This window comes from Peromyscus eremicus, chromosome 14, assembly GCF_949786415.1.
Source record: "Peromyscus eremicus chromosome 14, PerEre_H2_v1, whole genome shotgun sequence".
In the NCBI taxonomy this organism is placed as follows: Eukaryota; Metazoa; Chordata; class Mammalia; order Rodentia; family Cricetidae; genus Peromyscus; species Peromyscus eremicus.
Window position 1 is genome coordinate 84803994 of NC_081430.1, and position 21807 is coordinate 84825800.

The window sequence follows — 21807 nt, forward strand, 5'->3', positions numbered from 1 at the left end:
TAATGAGATCTGGCTCCCTCTTCTGGCTTGTAGGGATACATGCAGGCAGAACACTGTGTGCATAATAAATCTAATTAAACAAACAAACAAAAATCCTTGAGATAGGAAGCGTCTCCTAAAAGAGCTAACCTCACCCGGGCTGCTCGGGACACAGCTGTGGACAGAGTATGCCCAGCTAATTGATGCCACGCTATTTCCGAAGCTTTCCCTGGTGCCAGTGAAGCTGGGCTTCCCTCTGTTTCCTGACTTATAATTAGCTACTTGATTTAGAAGGTGAAGGGTGATCCAAGAATCACACAAGCTTTGGGTTTTGATCGCTTGAGCTCAGAACCCCAGTTCTGCCGTTTCCTCCCCACGGAGCCTCTTGGGTCACCCATCCTCTTGGTGTCTTGGTTTCCTCACCATGCTGAGCCAGAGTGGGCTCTCAACGTTTTCTTTCTTCTTTCCTTTTTCTTCTTTATTTTTTTTTCAAATAGGATCTCATTATCCCAGAATGACCTTGAACTTGCTCCAAGAGTGTATCCAAGGATGACTTTGAATTTAGGATCCTTCTGCCTCCACCTCCCAAGTATTGGGATTACAGATTTGCACCACCGCTCCCACGATGCAACGATGGAGGTCAAACCTGGGGTTTTATGAATGCTAAGTGTCTATCATGGTTTTTACACTTGGACAAAAGCCATCTCTAATTGCAAATGTTGGGTCTTCTTCCATAATCCCTGGCTAAAATACAGTTCCTGCTCTCCAAACCGAAACACTGGATTACCAAGAGAGCCAGTAACTGTAGATTCCATATATAATTTTTGTTTTGTTTTGTTTTTTTGAAACAAGGTTTCTCTGTGTAGTTTCAGTGCCTGGATCTCGCTCTGTAGGCCAGGCTGGCCTCGAACTCACAGAGATCTACCTGGCTCTGCCTCCCGAGTGCTGGGATTAAAGGCATGCACCACCACTGCCTCGCCGATTCCATATATAATTTAAATAAAATTTTCCCATCTGGGCTGATAATGCTCCCCTCAAAGAGCCATAGACCCAAGAAAAATCTCAACACCAGACATAAGCTATCTTTTGTGTTGCTGGTCAGGGTCGTCTAAGAGACTCTCAAAATGTTACAGGCTATTGCTGTTGTCCTTGGTTCCCCCCAGAGGTGGAAGGTAAGTCCCTATCGCTGATGACACCGTGTACTTCAGACACAGGACCCAGAGGATCTGAGCTGAAAGCCTCTTCTCTGAGGACCAGCTTTCATGGTACCAGAGGGTGCCACGCAAGCTTCCAAGGAAGGAAGCGACCCATAGCCCTACAGAGTTAATGACACCTCTGGACCACACAATTCCTCAGCCAAAGGAACATTGCGAGCATCATCTTCGCTGTGTCCAGCTTCATCTCAGTTTCTGCTAAGATGCTAATACTCTGAGGGATGAGCCCTGCAATTCATCTCCGCTGTGATAAAAATGGCAGCGAGAGACGCACACGCCTTCTTCCTTAGCACAGCTTCAAGGCGCCCGCACTGTCTAACAGTGGAAGAGAAAGGTTTTGCAATACTTTGAGGAACTCAGCTTGGTTCATGTTGAAGTTGACTGCCTGTAACTTTTTTGCTATACTTCTGCCAATTACATTCAGGAGTGGAGAAGTTACTGACCAAGGCCTGGGGTTCATGTAGAAGTTGACTGCCTGTAACTTTTTTGCTATACTTCTGCCAATTACATTCAGGAGTGTAGAAGTTGCTAACCAAGGCCTGGACAGTGTTGCCCACCCCACCAAAAAGTGTGAACCACATGTGTAGTGTTGATCTTAGGGAGCTGAAGAGGTAGGGCAGTAGTTAAGAGCATTGCCTGCACATCCAGAGGACATGCCATCTACATGGCCGCTCACAATTATCTGTAACTCCAGTTCCAGGGGATCCAATGCCCTCTCCCAGCTTCTGTGCACACCCGGCACACATATAATGCACACACATACATGGAAATAAAACATCCATAAACATAAAATAATAATAATAGTAATTAAAATAAAAGAAAAGAAAAGAAAAGGAAAAATGTATACTAGAGACTTGAGGGTGTAACTTGATGGTAAAGTATTTGCCTAGCATGTATGAGGCCCTAGGTTCAATCCTAAGTACAGAAAAAAAAGTTTTGTCAAAAGTAAACATGTGTGTTTGGATGTAGCTCAGTGACAGATCAGTTGTCTTGTATGCGTAAGACCCTACAATTAGCTGGGCAGTGGTGGTGCATGCCTTTAATCCCAGGACTCAAGAGGCAGAGGCAGGCAGATCTCTGAGTTCGAGGCCAGCCTCATTTACAGAGCAAGTTCCAGGACAGCCAGGACTACGCAGAGAAACCCTGTCTCGGAAAAAAAAACAAAAAAAGACCCTGTGTTTAATCCCAAGCATCACACAAAGGAAATGAAAACTCAAGTAAATATAGCAAATGAAATTAGTTTTAATAATCTTTAATTCAACCCTACAGATAAAAAAATTTAACCTACAATTTATATTTTTTAATTTTTTTTAATATTTATTTTTGTGCTTAGTCTTTGAAATCCAGTATGTGTGTTAGCCAGACATCACATCTCAATTTGGAGTGGCCACATTCCAAGGGCTGAAGACCTACAATAAGTTAATGGCTCCCATATTGAATCTGTGCGGGTCTAGCAAGTGAGCTCAACCTCTCTGATAGGATGGGCTAAAAAGCATTGCCTCTTCGAGTTTTCTGATAAAAATTTTGCTTCTTAGCTAGGCAGTGATGGCATACACCTTTAATCCCAGCACTTGGAAGACAGGGGCAAGTGGATCTCTGTGAGTTCAAGGCCAGCCTGGTCCACAAAGCAGGTTCAAGGACAGCCAGGGATACACAGAGAAACCCCGTCTCAAAAGAAAATAAAAAAACCTTGCTTCTCTGAGCCTAGCGTTTCCTCCAGCATCTCAGAATTAATGACTAGATATTCCCTAAATGATCCAAATTCGTGCTAGTCAGTGCATTCATTCTCTCTCAGTCACTGTGTCAGGAGACCGCGTTTTCATTAGCCATCTCTCAAGTTCAATGTTCGTCAGCTTCTCATGTCTGTCCTCTGACTTTCTACCCAGTCCCGTTCCTTGGCTCTTAGGAGACCAGCTCCCCATCAGCTTTTGAGAAGGGGAGCCACCAAGAATAAACTCCTCCATGCTATCACAGCAGTGTGTGGAACAAGATCCAGAGCCACCTTCCCCCTGGTCTCCCAACACAGTGGCTGGCCCTTTCACAGAGCTCAGGACCCTCTATCCCTCTTCCCAGAGACGGCGCCCCTACTCCTTTTTCCCCTGAGTCCTCACATCAGCTCTTAGGCATGTTCAGTCATTTCTACATTGTGACACTTAGTCCCCCTCTGGCTGCCCCTCTGCCTTTCCATCTCTCCTTCATAACCAACTCTGCTCTCTCTGCTTCTTTACCTCTCCTTCCCACGCATTTCTCAGAAATATACCTTCCAACACTCCGCTGAGCCTTCCTCTCTAATGCTCCCTCCGCTTTCCCTGTTGAGGACATCGGACAGCTGTAGAAAGGCTACACCCCCGGCCTTACTGGTTCCTGGCGATTACGTAATTTCACGTGCTTTCCCATCTTGGTTGCTTGGGCGTTTGTTTCCCTTCTGTCTCTGTGGCTGTTCTACCCTCCTGGCCTCGCTGCGTCCCTCTGAGCACCTGTCTTTCGCTGACACTGTGCCCAGGACTTCACTCTCAGCCTCTTTCTCCTACCCCACAGTCTCTCCTTAGAGAAATGTCTGCCGCTTCCATAGCTTCAAATACTGCTCGTATATGACCGCTCTCATTCTTGTGGGTTGTTTGTTGTTTGTTTGTTTTGTGGAGCAGAGGATTCGGTCACTCATTCATTCATTCATTCATTCATTTAATTTTTGTGACAAGGTCTCATGTATCCAAGGCTGACCTTGAACTCACTATGTAACCTAAAATGACTTTCAACTTCAGGATCGCCTACCTCCACCCCCTAAGTGCTGCAATTACTGGAACAAACCACCACACCCAGCTCTATGCGTTGCTGGGTTCAAACCCAGAGACTCGTAACATACATGCTAGCCAAGCACTCTGCCAACGGAGCATCCATGGTCCTCATATCTGTTTTTTTTCCCCCAAGTTCCTTTCCTGGCCCATAGACAAATCCTTCTGCCTACAGTCCTCTTCAATGGATGTCCAGGGATAACTCACAGACTCAACACCCTCAAAGTACACTCATTACCTCCTATCTGTCGTCTTGTCCCACAAACCCCACGGTTCCAGTTTCTTTTTTTTCCTGAATAACAATCATTTACTGAGTTATCCTGCTCTCCTATTATCTCTTCTCTTTTGCTTTTATTTCTGAGCTCACTGGAGTCCAAGTGGTTTGGTCTCCTTCGAATCTATCTAAACAATCCACTTCATCCTTCATCTGCCCCTAACTGGTGCTGATCCCCCTCCTAGCTTTAATCCATGCACAGCCAGAGCATGCTTTCCACCGAGCGGCACCCACTGGGTCATTCTCCTGCTTAAACACCTTTCTGCAAAGCGGTATGGGTGTCAGGATGCAAGTCTGGCTGCTTGGCACAGCAGGGTGGGCCTCCCGCCCTCCCAACCCCTTTCCCAGCACTTCCTTCCCCGATGGGAATCATACCCCAGCCTTAACATGCTGGGATGGCTTTGTACATGCTTTTCTTTGTCAGCCTTAAATATGCCTCCTCGCCCTCATCCACTTACCTGGCTACTACTGTCTAGTGGGTCTTTGGTTCCTAACCTAGGCATCTCTCACTTCCTCGAGTTTCTCAGATCTCCACCACTCACACAGCACACAATACTGCTCCCTAGTACAGACCTGAAGTCCCCCCTATTTGCCCCATAGCACTCTTCCACCCTGGACTCAATACAGTCACTGTATCCATTCATCTGTACCTTCGGTAGACTGCACACTCCATGAGGTCCACCCTCTTATCCCCATCACCCTGCCGAGTGCCAGGGCCCTCCAGAACTGAACATGGTTTGACTACGAAATGCTCCCTTTATGTTCCTTTGTTCGAACTTTGTTCCCAGCTGGTGTTGCCAGTCTGGAAAGTTCTAGTGCCTATAGGAGGTGGGGCCGAACTGCAGGAAGTGTGTCACCTGAGGTTGGCCTTGAGGTTTTATGGCCAGCCCCCATTTCCTGTCCGCTCTGCTTCCTGACTACAGACACAGTATGGTGGGCCTCCTCACACTCCCACCAAAGGCCTTCCCTGCCGTAACGGACTGGAACTCATCCTGAACCGTGAGCCAAATAAACCTTCCATCCTCAGTCTGTCCTTGCCAGACATTTGGTTGTAGCAATGAGACAAGTAATTTAATTCAACGCCCCCCCCCCCATATTTGAAATCTTATCACTTAAAACTATCATTTAAAAGATCCTAGGGCTAGGGAGACGGCTTAGTGGGCAAGCATTCCCAGTACCCACATAAAAAGCCCAATGTAACGTCACATCCCTGTAAATCCCAACACTGTTAGTTAAAGGAAGGAAAATCTTGGGGGCCACTGCCCAGCCAGTCTAGCCAATCAGTGAGCTCTAAGTTCAGTGAGAGACCCTGTATCCAAAAAAAAACAAACAAACAAAAACAAAAACAAAAAACAAAAAACACACACACACAAGGCAGAAATGGGGCTGGAGAGATGGGTCAGTGGTTAAGAGCATGCACTGCTCTTACAGAAGGCTTTGTTCCCAGCACCCACATTTAAGAGCCTCATAGCTACCTGTAATTCCAGCTCCAAAAGATCTGATGCCCTCTTCTGTCCTTCAAAGGCACTGCACTCACATGTACAAACCTATACACACACACACACACACACACACACACACACACACACATACACACACACACATACATATACACCTAAATGTAAAAAAAAAAAAAAAAAAAAAACATGGAAAGCAGTAGAGCATTAACCTCTGGTATCACACACACACCATCAACAACAGCAATAAATCCCAAGCCAGATGTGATTGCACGCACTTGTAATCCCAGTACTTAGGAGGCCAAGACACAGTAAACACCACGAGTTCAAAGCCAACCTGGGTTACATAACAAGACCCTGTATCAAAATAATTTTTTTGCATAAAATCGGGCATCATTACAACTAACACAACAACTTTTATTCCTTTCTTAGGTCGTGTTTCCTCCTAATGTGGCCTCTGCCAACTTCCTCCCTTTGATCCAGTGGTTCTCAACCATGGGTTTTGACCCTTTTGTGGGTGCATATCCTGCATATCAAATATTTACGTTATGATTCATAACAGTAGCAAAATTATAAAGCAGCAACAAAAATAATTTTATGGTTGGGGGTTACCACAACATGAGGAACTGTATTAAAGGGTCGTAGCATCAGGAAGATTGAGAACCACAGCCCTAATCCCTTTGTCTCTATTCTCTTCCCACTAAGAAACTGGACCTTCCATCCTGGATCATCTTATTTAATTGCCATCAAATACTCTTTCTTAAAGAACCAGATAGGAAGTAGTTGGGGCTTTCTAGAGTTTTGAAAGCAGCCATAGGCCATGCCTAAAGTGGGCATAACTGTGTCAACAAACTTTACAAAAATCAAGCCATGGTCCAGATTTAACCAGTGGACTACACAGTTCACCAATCCTGAAATACATCACTTGAGCACAAACCCTCCCCAACCGAGAGCTACAGTTGCGCCAGAGAGGAAACAGCCTTGTTTAATCAAACACAGAAGTCACTACAGAGGCAGCATGGACTCTGAAGCCAGATAGAGTCCACTTACATCCCCACTCCGTCACCCACTAGCTTTGTGACCTTGGACCAGTTACTTAATCCTTCTCTCAGTCTCCTCCTCTGCAAAATAGGAGTAATAGAGGCTTTGAGTATCCGAAACAAATTAAAACATATGAAGTTCATGGAGCAGAGTGTGGCGCTTACCAGGGATATATGTACATATATATAAATGCAAGCATGGAGGCCGCAAAGGACTTCCTCTGCTTCAAACCTCACTGGTGAACAGAGATACTGGTAATGAAGAAGGGAATTGGGAGTGGGAGGATGTCTCTGTGGTTAAGAGTCCTGGGATGGCTATTCTTGGTTGTCAACTTGACTACATCTGGAATTCACTACAAATCCCTCACAGGTATACCCAGTGATTTGTGTTCTTAGTACTTGTGATGGCTGTTCCAGATGTAGTCAAGTTGACGACCAAGCATACCCAGCACAAGTACTTATTGTAAAAGCAAGAGGACCCGAGTTCTAATCTCTAGCACCTACGTGAAAACCAGGCATGGCCACAAATGCCTACAACCCCAGTGTTGGGAGACTGATCCTGGGAGCTTGTTGGCCAGCCAGTCTAGACCCAAAGGAAACAAACCATCAAGCTGCAGATTCAATGATGGACCCCACCAAAAATGAACAGACAAAACAACAACAACAAAAAGCAGTGGGGGCTGGGGAGATGGCTCAGCAGTTAAGAGCACTGGCTGCTCTTCCAGAGGACCCAGGTTCAATCCCCAGTCCCGATAAGGCATCGGTCTGTAACTCCAGTTCCAAAAGATCCTATGCCCTCTTCTGGCCTCTTCATGCCTGCCCTACCCAGGCATGCAAGCAACGCGTAGACATACATGCAAACAAAACACCCATAATACATAAAATAAAATAAAATGGAGGGCAATAGAGGAAGACTTCTGAAGTGCCCCACTCTGTCCTCTGCATGCAGATGTGAGGGTGTGTGCACACACATACACACACACACACACACACACACACACCCTCTTCTTTTTAAAACACGTGTGTGTGTGTGTGTGTGTGTGTGTGTGTGTGTGTGTGTGTTAAGGATAGTGCCACAGCACACACATGGAAATCAAAGGACAACTTTCAGGATTCCATTCTCTCCTTCCACCATGTGGGTCCCAGGGATCTAACTTTGCTCCATCAGGCTGGGTGGCAAGAGCTTTTAACCCCTGAGGCATCTTCAGGGTCCAATTCTCATTCTCTTCATATTTGGCATCCAAACCTTGCCCCAGATGACGATTCTCTTTGATTTATTCCAAAATCATGGCACCCTGCTGTTTGAATTACCTGCAGCATCAGTTCATCTCCCAGGTGCCCTCGGGCCCACCCCTGAGCACTGTAGGGGACTGTCTCACAAACTAGTCACTTTAGCGCACAGTGGTTTAATCAGATGGTACAATGCAGCATTCTGAGGTTTGGTTCTGTTTGAAACTCTATACTTCAAGCTGGCCTTGAACTTGTGATCTTCCCAGCTCTGCCTCCTGGGTACTGGGATTACAGGCAAGTGCCACCACCTGGTTGGTTGTGACACAAAACAGAAAGGACACAATCTCCAACAATGAATGAAAATGATGAAAAGGCTTCAGTGAGGAGAGAAGAGCCATTCAATGGCTGTGCCGAGACAATGCAACATGCACACATGACTCCCCCGCCTCATGCACAAAGATGGACTCAAAAGCCTGGTGACCTGAGTTCAGTCCCAGAACCTATGTAAAAGTGCAGCTGTGGGGTGTGCATCTGTAACCCCAGTACTCCTGCGGTGAGTTGAGGAGACGGGAGAACCGTCTCGTCTCACGGAGCAGCCAACCTGGAGTACAACACAGTCTACAACACAGAAACAAGAAACTTGGCCTCGTGAGCAAGATGGAAGAAGAGAACCGATAAGAGGCGTCTTCTTGCCTACACATACACACCCGAAACTATAGATTTCCAAGCCAGATTTCTAGATCTTAATCTTGTAAACGACACAAAGGGGACTTTCACTTGCCCTCCCCCCAAGTCTTCCCGCCACTGACCTGACTGTGTGATGCTCTGAAGCCTTAGTCAAGGAGCAGCAGACCAGCCCTCGGGTTCTCCCGACACCCCGCTGCAAGTGAACTTCAGCTCCACATGTGAACACAGCTGAGCGTGGGAATCCCGGCCGAGCGTGGGAATGCTGGCCTCCAGTCACACAGCCTAGCGGCGCGGCTTGAACAGTGCTGTGGCAGCAACAACCCGTAGTGACTGAACATAGGCTTGTCGTGCTGCGCTTTCGTCCTTCTGCTCCGAGGTGGAGGGTGCTCTCCCAAGGGTGCAAGCAAAAAAGAAGAACTGGGTAGAAGAGCTCTGACCTCACCCATCACTGAAATACTTTGTACCTGAAGCGCGGCCACCTGGAGAGAAAAACATGGTGGCGGCGCTTCACGGTCACCTGATTAGGAGCCTTGGGTTTGGTTCTGACTCAGAAGGAAATAGGCTGTCACTAAGAGGCCCCCCCACAGCACCCAAGCACTCACAGCCAAGTCTGGGCTTGGACCCAGCGAACATATGAGAAAAATGACCACCCCAGAGCCACCAAAAGGGCGGGAGAGCTGCTGTTGCCGGGCCCGCCCTCAAGGATCACAATGACTGCATGAGCTCATGGAATGTTGAAGTTAAAAGGAGAGTGGCTCTTACGTCACGAAGTCATAAGTGGGCGGGCACCCTTTTTGACCAAGGTCTGGGGGCATAGAACTCTATCTTTGTCCCGGATGAGCTCCATCCAGGCCTAGCAACCTCCCCCAGACAGAGTTGGAGGCAAACCCATGCATGCCAGATTCCCACCGAAGCCGGCTCTCCTCCAAGCTTGCTTGGATGAAAAAATAGCTCCAGGTTCCCTTGGGATCCGCCCTCGAGAGGGCAGCCGTGCACATAGTTTGAAACAGAGCTGAATGGACAGGTGTGCCTCTTAGGGACGCAGCCACCAGGGGACAAGAAGCTGTCAGCCCCCCAGAGAGTCCTGGCAGCATGGACGATGATGACGATGAGCCTCTTGAGTCTGAGGCCAAAGGTGAAAAGGCCCTTATCTATCTCCCTTCCCAGAGTAGTGTCCAGTGATCGGGTAGACCCCAAAAGCCCTTTTACCTCTGCCTGAGTCTCTGCAATGGAGATGACGTGTGACATTTGTGACAGGGTTTAGAAACCACTCAAATATAGTGAGTGGTGGTGCTAAACTTGGCTCTTATGAGGGCTAACCAATCTTAATTTTCATTTTGTAGACTGGTTGACATCACGTTGATAGTTAGAAACCAGCCATACTGGAAATGTTTACACCACGTGAATTGGCTGATAGTCGTTAATTTGCTAGGATCCCCCTGGTTGAGTGGAATTCTAAAACTATGAGCGTTTGGAGAGATGGATCAGCACTTCGAGCTTTTTGCTCTTGCAGAGAACTCTAGTTCACTTCCCAGGGACTCACAATAACCTGAAACGCCAACTCCAGGGGGTTCGACACCCTCTTCTGGCCTCTACGGGCACTGCAAGCATACACACTGCACAACTCCCAACACATCTCTTTCTTCCTCTCTCTTTTCTTCTCTCTTTCTTTCTCTCTCATTTATTTATTTCCCCCTTTCCTTTCCTTCCTTTATGCCTCCCTCCCTCCCTTTCCTTCCTTTTTTCTCTTCCTTCCTTCTTTCCTTCCTTTCTTTTATTGTTTGACATATAAAGAAACAGAGTCAGAAATTTGTCCCTTTTCTCAGAGCCCAGGGAGGCAGACTGGGTAGCTCAGCTTCTGAATGCTTCCTGACCACTGAGCCATTGCTACTCAAATTAGATGTCACACGGAAACTTGTCACTGAGGCTTGGGGATAAATATCGGGACCTGGCTCTGTGATCAAAAATGAAGACACGGGTTGGAGATTTAGCTCAGTGGTAGAGTGCTTGCCTAGCAAGCGCAAAGCCCTGGGTTCGATCCTCAGTTCCCCTCCCAAAAAAAAAAAAAAAAACATTTTTTAAAAAAAAATGAAGACACACATCTACTTGGGATCATTAAGAAGCCCGCCATCCAAGAATCTGAATTGTGAAAACAGGGTTGGTGGGGGCACATAATGCTCAACCCACTCAAAGTGTAGATGAGTAAACATGTATGAAATTATCAAAGAATAAAAATAATAAAACCAACAGGTGAGGGGGGGGGCTGGCCCTGTCTGCTAGGCCTTTGGGAAGCACAAGTGTGGCTTCCTGAACCCCCTGAGGCCTGCTGATGCTGGATTCATCATCTCTGAATCCTGTGTGTGGCTCCCAGGAGCCCACCACTCCCTGGCCCAGTGAACTAACTAACCACATCCAGCAAGTACAGGGCCCAGAGTGAAGGATACACTGCTGCTCTCACCAGAGCCTCATCCGATGAAGACAAGCATGCTCAGTCACAGCAACAAACTTCAGCTCAGGGGACACCCTCAAGCCTCTCCTTCATAGGCCCAGGAACAGTGCCGGACTCGAGGGAAGGGAAGCTAGGCCACCTTCCTAGACATCTGACTGTCCCCTGGAACGGATCCGGGTCTGTTTTCCTTGGCATCCAATCCCAGTCCCCACCTGTTCTGCCCGTCACCTACCTCCCGGCGGCACCGTGTGTGACCATGAAGTAGCCCAGGCTTTGGAACACATCTGTTCACTACAAAGAGTAACAGATTCAACAGCAGACCCCAAAATCCTTCCATGCAAATGATGACTGGGGAGTGTGAGCAAAGGCCCCACCAAAAGCAGGCAGATGAGGGACCGGGACGGGAGCTGCCCGCTAACAAGGGACACAGGGACTCCACCAACTCAGCCATATGGAGGTCTTATAGAAGGGGGTTTCCCCAGCAGGGCTGCTGGGTGAGGCTGTGGGACAAAGCCTGCAGGCAGAACCTGGGAGGGAGGCAGAGACTAAGGGGAGTCAGCGGCAGGTGTCACCCAATGGGCTGCAGGTTTGAGTCCCTGAACTGGATGGGCTTTTCTTCCAGATGAGGCCTCGTTAGCGCCTCACAGCAGCGATGACACCCTCTACTGCGAAGCTGAAGCCCCCCCAAGCGTTGAGAAAGAGAAACCCACCCGGGAGGATTCAGAAACTGACTTGGAAGTTGAAGGTGAGGTAAACATCTGCGGAGAGGTGGGGGGGCCAGCCAGCTTCCTCAGGAACTGGAGAGATGTGATTCCACCAGAATGTTCCTCTCTCTCCTACTGGAAGATCGGGTCAGGAAGGCTGTGCTCGATTCTAGAGCACCTGCTCCTCCTGGTTGGCTGGGGACAGACAACACAGGACCTTCTGAGCAGGACCCACATCAGGTTGTTGTTAAGATCTAAAGCAACACACAGAAGTGTCTGATCTGTAAGTCTCTCTCATATGACTTGTGTGTGTGTGTGTGTGTGTGTGTGTGTGTGTGTGTGTGTGTGTGTCTGTGTGTGTGTACATGAGTCGAGGTGCTTTCACAGAGGCCAGAGGCATCAGATACCCCCTGGAGCTGAAGTTACAGACCGTTGCAGCCTTCTTGACATAGGTTCTGGCAGTTGAATTCAGGTCTTCTGAAAGAGCAGTATGGGCTTTTAACCTCTGACCTACCTCTCCAGCCCCACCCCATTCCACCCCATGTGACTCTCATGTGATTTTCCCATAACCCCAGAAGGCGGACTTTATTCCGTCTTTTCTAGAAAGGAAACAGAGGCTTAACGATTGTGAGAGTCACCCAAAGACACCAAGAACTGGCCAGGGCTCCCTAAGCTGATGCCACGTTTGACCTGTCTTCGGCATTCAGGATTCCACGCAGTACCCTAGAGTGTCTCTGCTGCCCTAACCCCGGGGCTTTCTGGTCACCTAAGAGCTCTCGTTTCTCCTGCTTCAGAGCCCCAAGTTTTGTCACAGAAATCAAGCATCCTGGTTACCCCATCGGACGGAGCTGAAGCGGACACTCGGTCTCGCAAACAACACGTGGCCAGCATCCCTTCCTTCCTGTTATTCCCCCAAGGAGAAAGGGGCCAAAAAAAGCTCGTTTGTGAGGCATCTGTGAAGCGAGGGGAGAAGGATGCTGGTCCCGTTGGGCGGGGGCAGTCTTCAGCTTTGCACACTTAGTCTAGTCCAGTCACCATTCTTCTCTTGTTGCTTTTGTCTTAGTGAGAAAGGGTTGCGTGTAGTCCAGACAGACCTTGAATTCACCTCACAGCCAAGGACGACCGTGACCTCCTGATCCCACCCCCTGCCAAGTGCTGAGATTACTTCTGCGCATCGTTATCCCCACCCTCTCGGGTGTTCTCGAACGTGAGTGGCAGTCAGTGATTCTCAGGCCACATCAAAAGAGGGGGTCAAAGTGGCCCTCACCCCCAATGTCAGTTTATAAGACTGTCTTGCCGGGCGGTGGTGGCGCACGCCTTTAATACCAGCACTCGGGAGGCCGAGGCAGGCGGATCTCTGTGAGTCCAAGACCAGCCTGGTCTACAGAGTGAGTTCCAGGACAGGCACCAAAACTACACAGAGAAACCCTGTCTCGAAACAAACAAACAAACACACACACACACACACACACACACACACAAAAAAAAAAAAAAAAAAAAAAAAAAAAACTGGTTTTTTGTTTAAGCAGGTGCTTCTCCAAATCTTTGGCAAAGTTTTATTCATGGCGCTGGGGAATCAAGCCAAGGACTCACATATCTGTGACCTTGTGACTTCACTCTCCTGCCAAGCTGCACCACTGGCTGTGACTTATGTTTTAAGAAGACTAGCTGGGGCTGGAGAGACGGCTCAGTGGTCAAGAGGACTGGTTGCTCTTCCCGAGGACCCAGGTTCAATTCCTAGCACCCTCACGGTGGTGGCTTACCACCAGCTTTAACTCTAGTACAAGGGGATCCAGCACCCTCCTCTCTGCTCTCTGTGGGCACCAGCACACACGGTGGATGGACATACAAGCAGGCCAAACACCTATACACATAAACTTAAGTAACAGTAGCAATAAAAAGCAGTGTTGTCTGCCCTACCCACTAAGATTGAGTTAGAGATTCCTTCGACCATCAAAAGTCAACAGTGGGCTGCTACCTGACCCTGCAATGTTGTCTGAAGACAGACAGAGGGGTTGGGCCTTTAAATACCACTTACGACCAGTCTTTGAATGTGGCCAGCCTGGGAAGGTGACCAAAGGCATACTGTTCCTGTTTCCTAGAAAGGCCTGGGACATAAAAACCACTAGCCTCTCCTCTTAACCAGAGGGATATATCCCCCTGGGCTATCTGAAGCTAGTGTCTCCTCTCTTCCCAAACTCCTGGCTCTGGGCTTGGAGTCTATATGAGCGAGATCCAGGACAGGCACCAAAACTACATGGACAAACCCTGTCTCAAAAAACCAAAAAAAAAAAAAAAAAACCCAAAAAACAAAGTGCAAATGCCTGAGGAATGTCCCGAGGTTGACTTCTGGCGAGATCGTGCACAAGCGTGCATGCGCGCGCACACATGTGCGCGCGCACACACACACGCACGCACGCACGCACGCACGCACGCGCGCGCAAACACAAACACACACGTAAAAGTATGTGTAGAACCATTTCAGTCATTGACAGAAATTGTTTTTAATCCCAAGCCACAGCTGATTTAATAGCTTCGTTGTGATACTTGAGTCATTGTTGTTTTTTCTGTTGGCACAGAGGCTGCGCCTTCATCTACCGCTGTTTTAGCCAGTAGCTGTGGCTCCGCCCTTAGAGCCTGCTTCTCTGGCAGCAGCCTGGCCACCCAGGCCACAGCCTGGCGGGAAATCCGTTCCTGAAGACACCGGCTCTGTTGCCGCTACCATATATGGCTCTTAATTAAATCTCTATCGTTCTGTTTATCATTAAGACTCGGGAGTCAGAGGCTGGGGTGAAAACCCGGTAGCTCAGAGAAGTTAAAGGGCAGCTGGCTGACCTTCTCTCTTTGCTGATGTCTAAGAGAGAGAGTGTTCTTCCCCTTCCCTCCTAAAAAAAAAACATGCTATACTAAGTCCCCCCCACTACTTTCCGTGTGCCTCTCTATTGTCTTCCAGACACCCTCTGACTCTCTACGATTACTTTCGGTCAACCCGGCCTCCTGACCCAAGGTTGATTTTATTTAACTCATGCAAACGCAAACTCAGGGCTCACAGTGTGATCAAATATTCTGCAACAAGTTAAACATTGTAGCCAGGTGTATCATCATACACCTTTAATCCCAGTACTTATGAGGCGGAGTCAGGTGGATCTCTGGGAGTTCAAGGCCAGTCTAGTCTATATAGTGAGTTCTAGGACAGACAGAGCAGCTACATTAAAAAGACCCTGTCTCAAAATTAAACAAAAAATTGGGGGGGGGGGGCTGGAGAGATGGCTCAGTGGTTAACAGCACTGGCTGTTCTTCCAGAGGTCCTGAGTTCAATTCCCAGCAACCACATGGTGGCTCACAACCACCTGTAATGAGACCCGGTGCCCTCTTCTGGCCTGCAGGGATACATGCAGGCAGAACACTGTATACATAATAAACAAATCTTTTTTAAAAATTGGGTGCAGGAGAGGTGGTTCAGCAATTAAGAACACCGGCTGCTCTTCCAGAGGAAGAGCACCCCCATGGCAGCTCACAACAGTCTGTAACCCCAGTTCCAGGGGATCTGACACCCTCACACCAAAGCACATAAAGTAAAATTTAGAAAAAACTTCAAATATTTTTGTATTGTACTGTAACACAATCACATTATAATCTAATCTAACCCAAAGATATACTGATTTGATATGCACATCCTGAGGAATGGGTAGTAGGGAAGTACTGAAAGTCTCTGTTTTTCATAGTTAAACCATGTGGGATGTTTGTTTGCTTATTTGTTTGTTTGTTTGTTTTGGTTGGTTTTTTGTTTGTTTGTTTGATTTTGGTTTTTGGCTTTTTGAGACAGGGTTTCTCTGTGCCCTGACTATCTTGCAACTCACTCTATAGTTCAGACTGGCCCCAAACTAAGAGATCCTCCTGCCTCTGCCACCCCAGTGCTGGGATTAAAGACGTGTGCCACCACTGCCTGACTAAACCATGTTTCTACAAGAGGGGAACATTGTATGTGCAGGAAAAAAAAAAACAACCTGCCATTCATAATATACAAGAATCTGGAGTCGCAGCCCAGGTGGTGTTGTGTAGTGCCACAGCGTGTAAAGTGCTCAGTGTGCATGCTGTGTTCAGAGTGAAGCCTGTGGTGAAGACACAAGATGCCACATGGACGAGCACATCTGGAAACAAGCTGGATTCATCTCATGTGTGACTGTCAATTAATCTGCGGTCATCACACCTTCAGAAACATTTTACTGTGGCCAGTTTCTTGTGCCCACCATATTTGGTCACACTCTCCTGTATACACATCATCATCCACAGCTGGAAAAGCTGAGTTCTACAGCACAGACCCACAAGGGCAGATCCCAGGCAGAGGAAAGCCCAGGCGGAAGAGTACCTCTCCCGGGGTGATTGGGGCTGAGGCAGACTGGAAGAAAACCCTCATTTCATTCTGGCTTTCTATACAGACACAGAGAAATTCTTCACCATCGGACAGAAGGAGCTGTACCTGGAGGCCTGCAAACTAGTAGGCGTAGTGCCTGCCTCCTACTTCATTCGGAACATGGAGGAGCCCTACATGAACCTCAACCATCATGGGCTGGGCCCCAAGGGCACCAAGGCCATCGCTATAACTCTGGTGGTGAGCATGCTGGCCAACGGAACACATCTGACCTGGTGGAAGAGGCTTAACAGGGTGGCTAGTTTGACATTCAGAGGGTGCTCTCTTTGGTGTCTAAAGAACATCTTACCCTGGTCCTTTCTCAGTCATTGGCCATTGTTTTCCCTGTTAGCTCATGGAAGAGGCTGTACTTTGAAGACTGTGGCCTTTCCTAGTTGGGAAACAAGGCATCAGCCAGCCTGTATGGGCTAGAACCAGGCCCAAGAGTTACTGCAAGTACAAAATGTAGCCCTGGATCTCCATTCCAAAGCTGACCTTGGCCGTACATGGAGCCACTACTGAGCCATTCCATTCAATGTCTGCCTTGCACATTATCATCTTTAGAAATCATATTGCAGAGTAAATCACATTTTTCCACATGAACAATATCATCTCTTGGCTTGCCATGACCAAACAAGGACTTGACCTTGAATTCTTCACAGAGAAAGCGGGGGGGGGGGGGGGGGGGGGTTGATGTCAGGTGACTTCCTATATTGCTCTCCATCATATTCAGGATCTCTCACTGAACATGGCACTCACTGATTCAGCTTGACTGGCTGGCCAGCAAGTCTCAGGGTCCTCCAGTCTCCACCTTCCCAGCGCTAGGATTACAGGCATGCACCATTACGTAATGCTGGTGCTGAGGATTTGAACTCAGATCCTCATGCTTGCCTGGCAAGCACATTACGGACAGCGCCACGGTCTCAGGAACTCTTTCACATGGCCACACTGGGGACCAGGCCTCCAACACAGGACCCTGGGATGTTCACGTGCCTGGGATGTTCTAGAGAAAAACCAAGCTCTGGAGCAGAGCGGACAGAGAACCACCTTAGTCACTAACCACTTCCTTGTCTTTCTTCCTCTCCCACGGTGACCGTCAAAGTCCAACACGACGATCCTCAAACTGGAGCTGGAAGACAACTCCATCATGGACGAGGGCATCCTGAGTCTGATGGAGATGCTGCAGGAGAACTACTACCTACAGGAGCTGGTAGGGTGCCCTCCTCCACCAGCCCCTCCTGGCACATCTGGGGACTCAGAACCACTCAAGCCAAGCCAGAGCCCCCCAGCCCAGGCCCAGGTCAGCTTTGGGCTATCTTTAACCAGTCGGTGCAATCCTCCTCTCTAGACACAACTTCTCAGAGGAGGGCCAGGTATCAAAGGCTGGCTCAGGCACTGTATGTACCCTGTGGCTGTGGGAAAACCTGAAGAGCCATTTCTGGCTGCTCCTTACAAGTCCCAAAATGGAATGGTTTACCCATGCTTTCTTCTTCAGAAAGCGGGGACCTGGTGAGGTGGCTCATTTTCAAATCCTCCAAATGAATACTGCCTCAGGATTCAAAATAAACAACTGATAGGCTTGTCTGAAATACCAGGGCCAAACTGAGGAAGTCGGGTGTCATTAAAGACAATATTGGAGAAAAATGAGATTCCATGAGAGACATAAAAGAAGCCAGATTGGGAACAAGCTTCCTTGCCTCCCATCTCTCTGTCTTTCGCATTACCTCAATCCTAAACCTTCTACCCCATCTCACCCCCTCACTCATCCCCTGACCAGCCCCCCCCCTTGTTTTTGAGGGCCTCTTTTGTGCTATTCTTTCCCGCATGTGTGTGTTCTTACCTCTCAGAATGTGTCCGACAACGACCTTGGTATAGACGGAGCCAGGATCATCTCAGATTTCCTCCAGGAAAACAACTCCTCGCTCTGGAAACTGAAACTTTCAGGTGAGCCCATGGGAGGGGAGAGAAGGGGAGGACGATGCTGGGAACACAGGGAGAGGAAAGCAGAGGATCTCAGGAGAGCAGAGGATCTCAGAACAGCACGCTGCATCTTCCCCTTGCTGGACCAGGCAGCCTTGCCCCTCCAGGGCCACACCAACGTCCTGCTTTCCCGAACAAGCTCGCTTTGCAGTATTCTTGTCTTGGACATCTCCACCTTCAGGTCTGCCTGGCTCGTGTGCCTTACTCTGTCACTTCACACCTTCACTCCCACGTCATCTTTGAAAGGGACTTCTCTGACTCCTAGCACAACAGCAATGTCCTGTCTATCACCATTTCTCTCTGTCCCTTCTCCAGCTGTCTTAATGTCTGTTAACCACGTGATTACTGCCTGTCTACCTTGAAATGAGTGATGCCCCATCCGTTATCGGGGGAACAGGGTCACTTGGAAACTCTAGTACCCAGACACTCCCTCACTTGGGTTTGCAGATGCATGCTGTCTGTGGGGCTCTGGAACTTCTAAGCCAAGAAATGAGTATAGAGAGTGGTCCTATGCCGAACAGTAGGACCTCTTTGGAGGACAACTCTTTGCCCGGTTGGCTTAGGATTCCCATAGATACGTTTTGGTGCAGGTGGTCCAAAACTGTGAAACTGACAGAGAAAAAAAAAAAACCTAAAAAGTGGACACTTGCAGTTTCAGAAAATAGAACTCTCAGACACAGACAATGTGTCCACTACTTTTCTTTTTCTGTGATAAAACACTGTGACCTTATGGAAGAAAAATCTTAAGATCAGGAGATGACTCAGTGGATAAAACACCTGCTGAGAAAGCATGAGGACCTGAGTTCAGATCCGCAGCACCCGTGTGAAAGCTAGGTACAAGTGGTGTACGTCTGTCACTCCAGATCAGGGGAGGGCAAGAGATGAGCAGACCCAAGGATCTGTGAGAGATGCTAACTCAGAAAATAGGTACAGGGTAATAGAGGAAGGCATCCATATACACACACACACACACACACACACACACACACACACACACACACACACACATGCACACACACATAATCACATACACATACAAAATAACAAAATAAAAATTAAAAAAGAATTCCACACCTGAATTTGTCAATGAAAAAAAAATCCTTTGAGATATGAAGAAGTGTCTTAAAACATCCACATCTTAGTACCCAGAAAAGGAGCTAGAATGCTTACTGTTAATAGAAACTCTCTCATACATCGGATATTCCTCTTCAGTTTCACTTGTTTCCCTCTGAGTGCGTTTTCCTCTTTGATAGAACAACTAGACTTACCTCATTCTCTGAATAGTACTCCATGTTGCAGGGAGACCGCATATTTTATAAACACCAGTGGACTGAAGGGACAGTGATAGGTCCTGTCCAGTGTCCCACCCTCTCCATTAATGTTTCCAAGGGCTTTCTTGCATGCACATCTTTTGGGCACATGTTCCAGTGTATCTAGATGGATGCCCTAGGGTATAATGAGTGGATGTAGCCACCTTTGTAAAATCCAAATGTAACTTCTGTGTTTCCCCTTAAAAAGCCTAGAGCCGGTTACAATTCCACCAACAGACTGACTCTCTACCTCCCTATCCTACTCCAGTAGGGTATTAACCAAGGTATCTGTGAACCAAACCGTTAAATGAGTAGGTGGTTGAGGTCACAGTGCATGGATCAGAATCCCAGCTCGACACCTGTCCCCCCTTTTGTTCAGTTAACCTCGTCCTTCTCATGCACGCGAGCCAAGAACAGCCGCAGAATTCAGCTTAGCCGGTGACTCTAAAAACAGTGGATTACGGTCCAAAGTGCCCCAGCGCACCAAGCTGGGGTGTTCAAATGCACTAATCACCAGCAGCAATTCACACTGACGTTGAGATTGTGTTTTCAGATGTTTGTCACATCATTTATTTCCTCTCTATGAAACATCAGCTGCTAGATGGGGCTGCTATGACTGTTAAAACTTTTTTTTTAAAACTTTTGTTTGTGGAGTGTTTTGCCTGCATGTGTGTCTGTGCACAACATGTGTGCCTGGTGCCCATGGAGGCCAGGAGAGGGCGTTGGATCCCCTGGAACCAGAGCTACAGATGGCTGTGAGCTGCCATACTGGGAAATGAACCTGGGTCCCTCTGGGAGAACAGTCAGTGCTCTTAACCGCTGAGCCATCTCTCCAGTCCGAATGTTAGGCATTCTTACTACACCAAAGGATATTCAGATTTGATGCCAGAGAGGAGGAAGGAGATGGTCAACAGTCTCCTCCATTCCTTGTGTCTACCTATTGGCTTTACATCTGTGTATGTGTGTGTGTGTGGGGGGGGGGTGATGGTTCCACCAAAGGGAAAGGGCCCAGCCGTTAAGGGAGGGCAAGGGAGCATGGATAGTCTGGAGTGTGTTGCTAATTGAAGCATCCTCACCTCAGGAAACAACTTCAAGGAGGAATCTGCTGCCCTTTTATGCCAAGCCCTGTCGGTAAGGAGCATGTGAGAATGTCCCTTGGGAATTCTGGGTGACCTGAGAAACACTCTAGGCAAAGATACTTGCTTGGTTTGGGAAACTAATATATGTTTGTTCCCTGCAAAAACGTCAGCAAGTCGTAGAGCTTTCTGGGTAACAATAATTCTCCAAGAAACCATTAACAGTTAAGGTTAAAAAAAAAAAATGTATAGGAAATCATTTGCTTAAGAACCCTAGCCCACCCAATTTCAGGTACCCGGAGTCCTCTTTCCTTCTGCCTCAAGGTTAACTGAAAGCTATGTGATCAAAAGACAAAAATAACCTCTTGTTTGGGCATGTCGGCCCATGTTTGTAATCCCAGAACTCAGGAGGCTGAGGGAGAAGGATGGAGAGTTCAAGACAGCCTGTACTAACTACATAGTGATCTCCTGTCTCAAGATAACTAAGTGGAAGAAAAATAACCTCTCTACAATTTGTTCCTTTAGTCCAATTACCGAATTCGGTCACTGAACCTCAGCCACAACCAATTCTCTGACGTAGGAGGGGAGTACCTGGACAGATGCTAGGTACGTCCCCATGGAGGAAGGGGAGAGGAACTGGGAGGAGGGGCTGGGGAGAAGACCACTTCCAGCTCTCCCTTTATGTGTATGGGCGTTTTGCCTGCATGTATGTACATGAATCACGAGTGTGTCTGATGCCTGTGGAGGCCAGATGGGGCACTGGCACTGGATTCCTTGGAACTGGAGTTACAGACAGTTGTGAACCACCATATTGGTGCCAGGAATTGAACCCAGGTCCTCTGGCAGAGCACCCAGTACTCTTAACCACTGAGCCATCTCTCCAATCCCTTTCCCTTTCTACTAACAGCTTTCAATGTTTCTTTTGTGGGGTTTGTTTTGGTGGTTCCTCTTTTGATTTGTGTTTTGTTTCTGCTGCTGACGCTGTGTTTTTGTTCTTCAGCTTATTGGTGGGTTTTGTTTTGTTTTGTTTTGTTTTGTTTTAAACAGTGTCTCATTGTTATTTAATCCCAGACTGGCCTTGAATTTGAGGTCCTTCTGCTTCTACCTCCCAAGTGTTTGGATCATAGGTGTGTGTCCTGAGTGTCCCCATTATAAAAGTGGTGTAAATCATGCTCAAAAATAATACAGCAAGCTAACATCTGGA

General features: G+C 47.8%; 1 protein-coding gene across 1 annotated transcript in view; it reads left to right on the forward strand.

Moving 5' to 3' along the window:
• The first annotated feature begins 9408 nt into the window (after positions 1-9408).
• The window catches only part of Lrrc74a (leucine rich repeat containing 74A), a 34529-nt gene continuing 22130 nt past the window's right edge, over positions 9409-21807 (forward strand). Inside the window, 7 exon segments of the mRNA XM_059279615.1 lie at positions 9409-9680; positions 9682-9808; positions 11745-11867; positions 16266-16438; positions 17340-17447; positions 18085-18181; positions 20609-20658. Of these exon segments, the coding sequence (XP_059135598.1) occupies positions 9564-9680; positions 9682-9808; positions 11745-11867; positions 16266-16438; positions 17340-17447; positions 18085-18181; positions 20609-20658 (795 nt within the window). The 5' untranslated portion in view covers positions 9409-9563.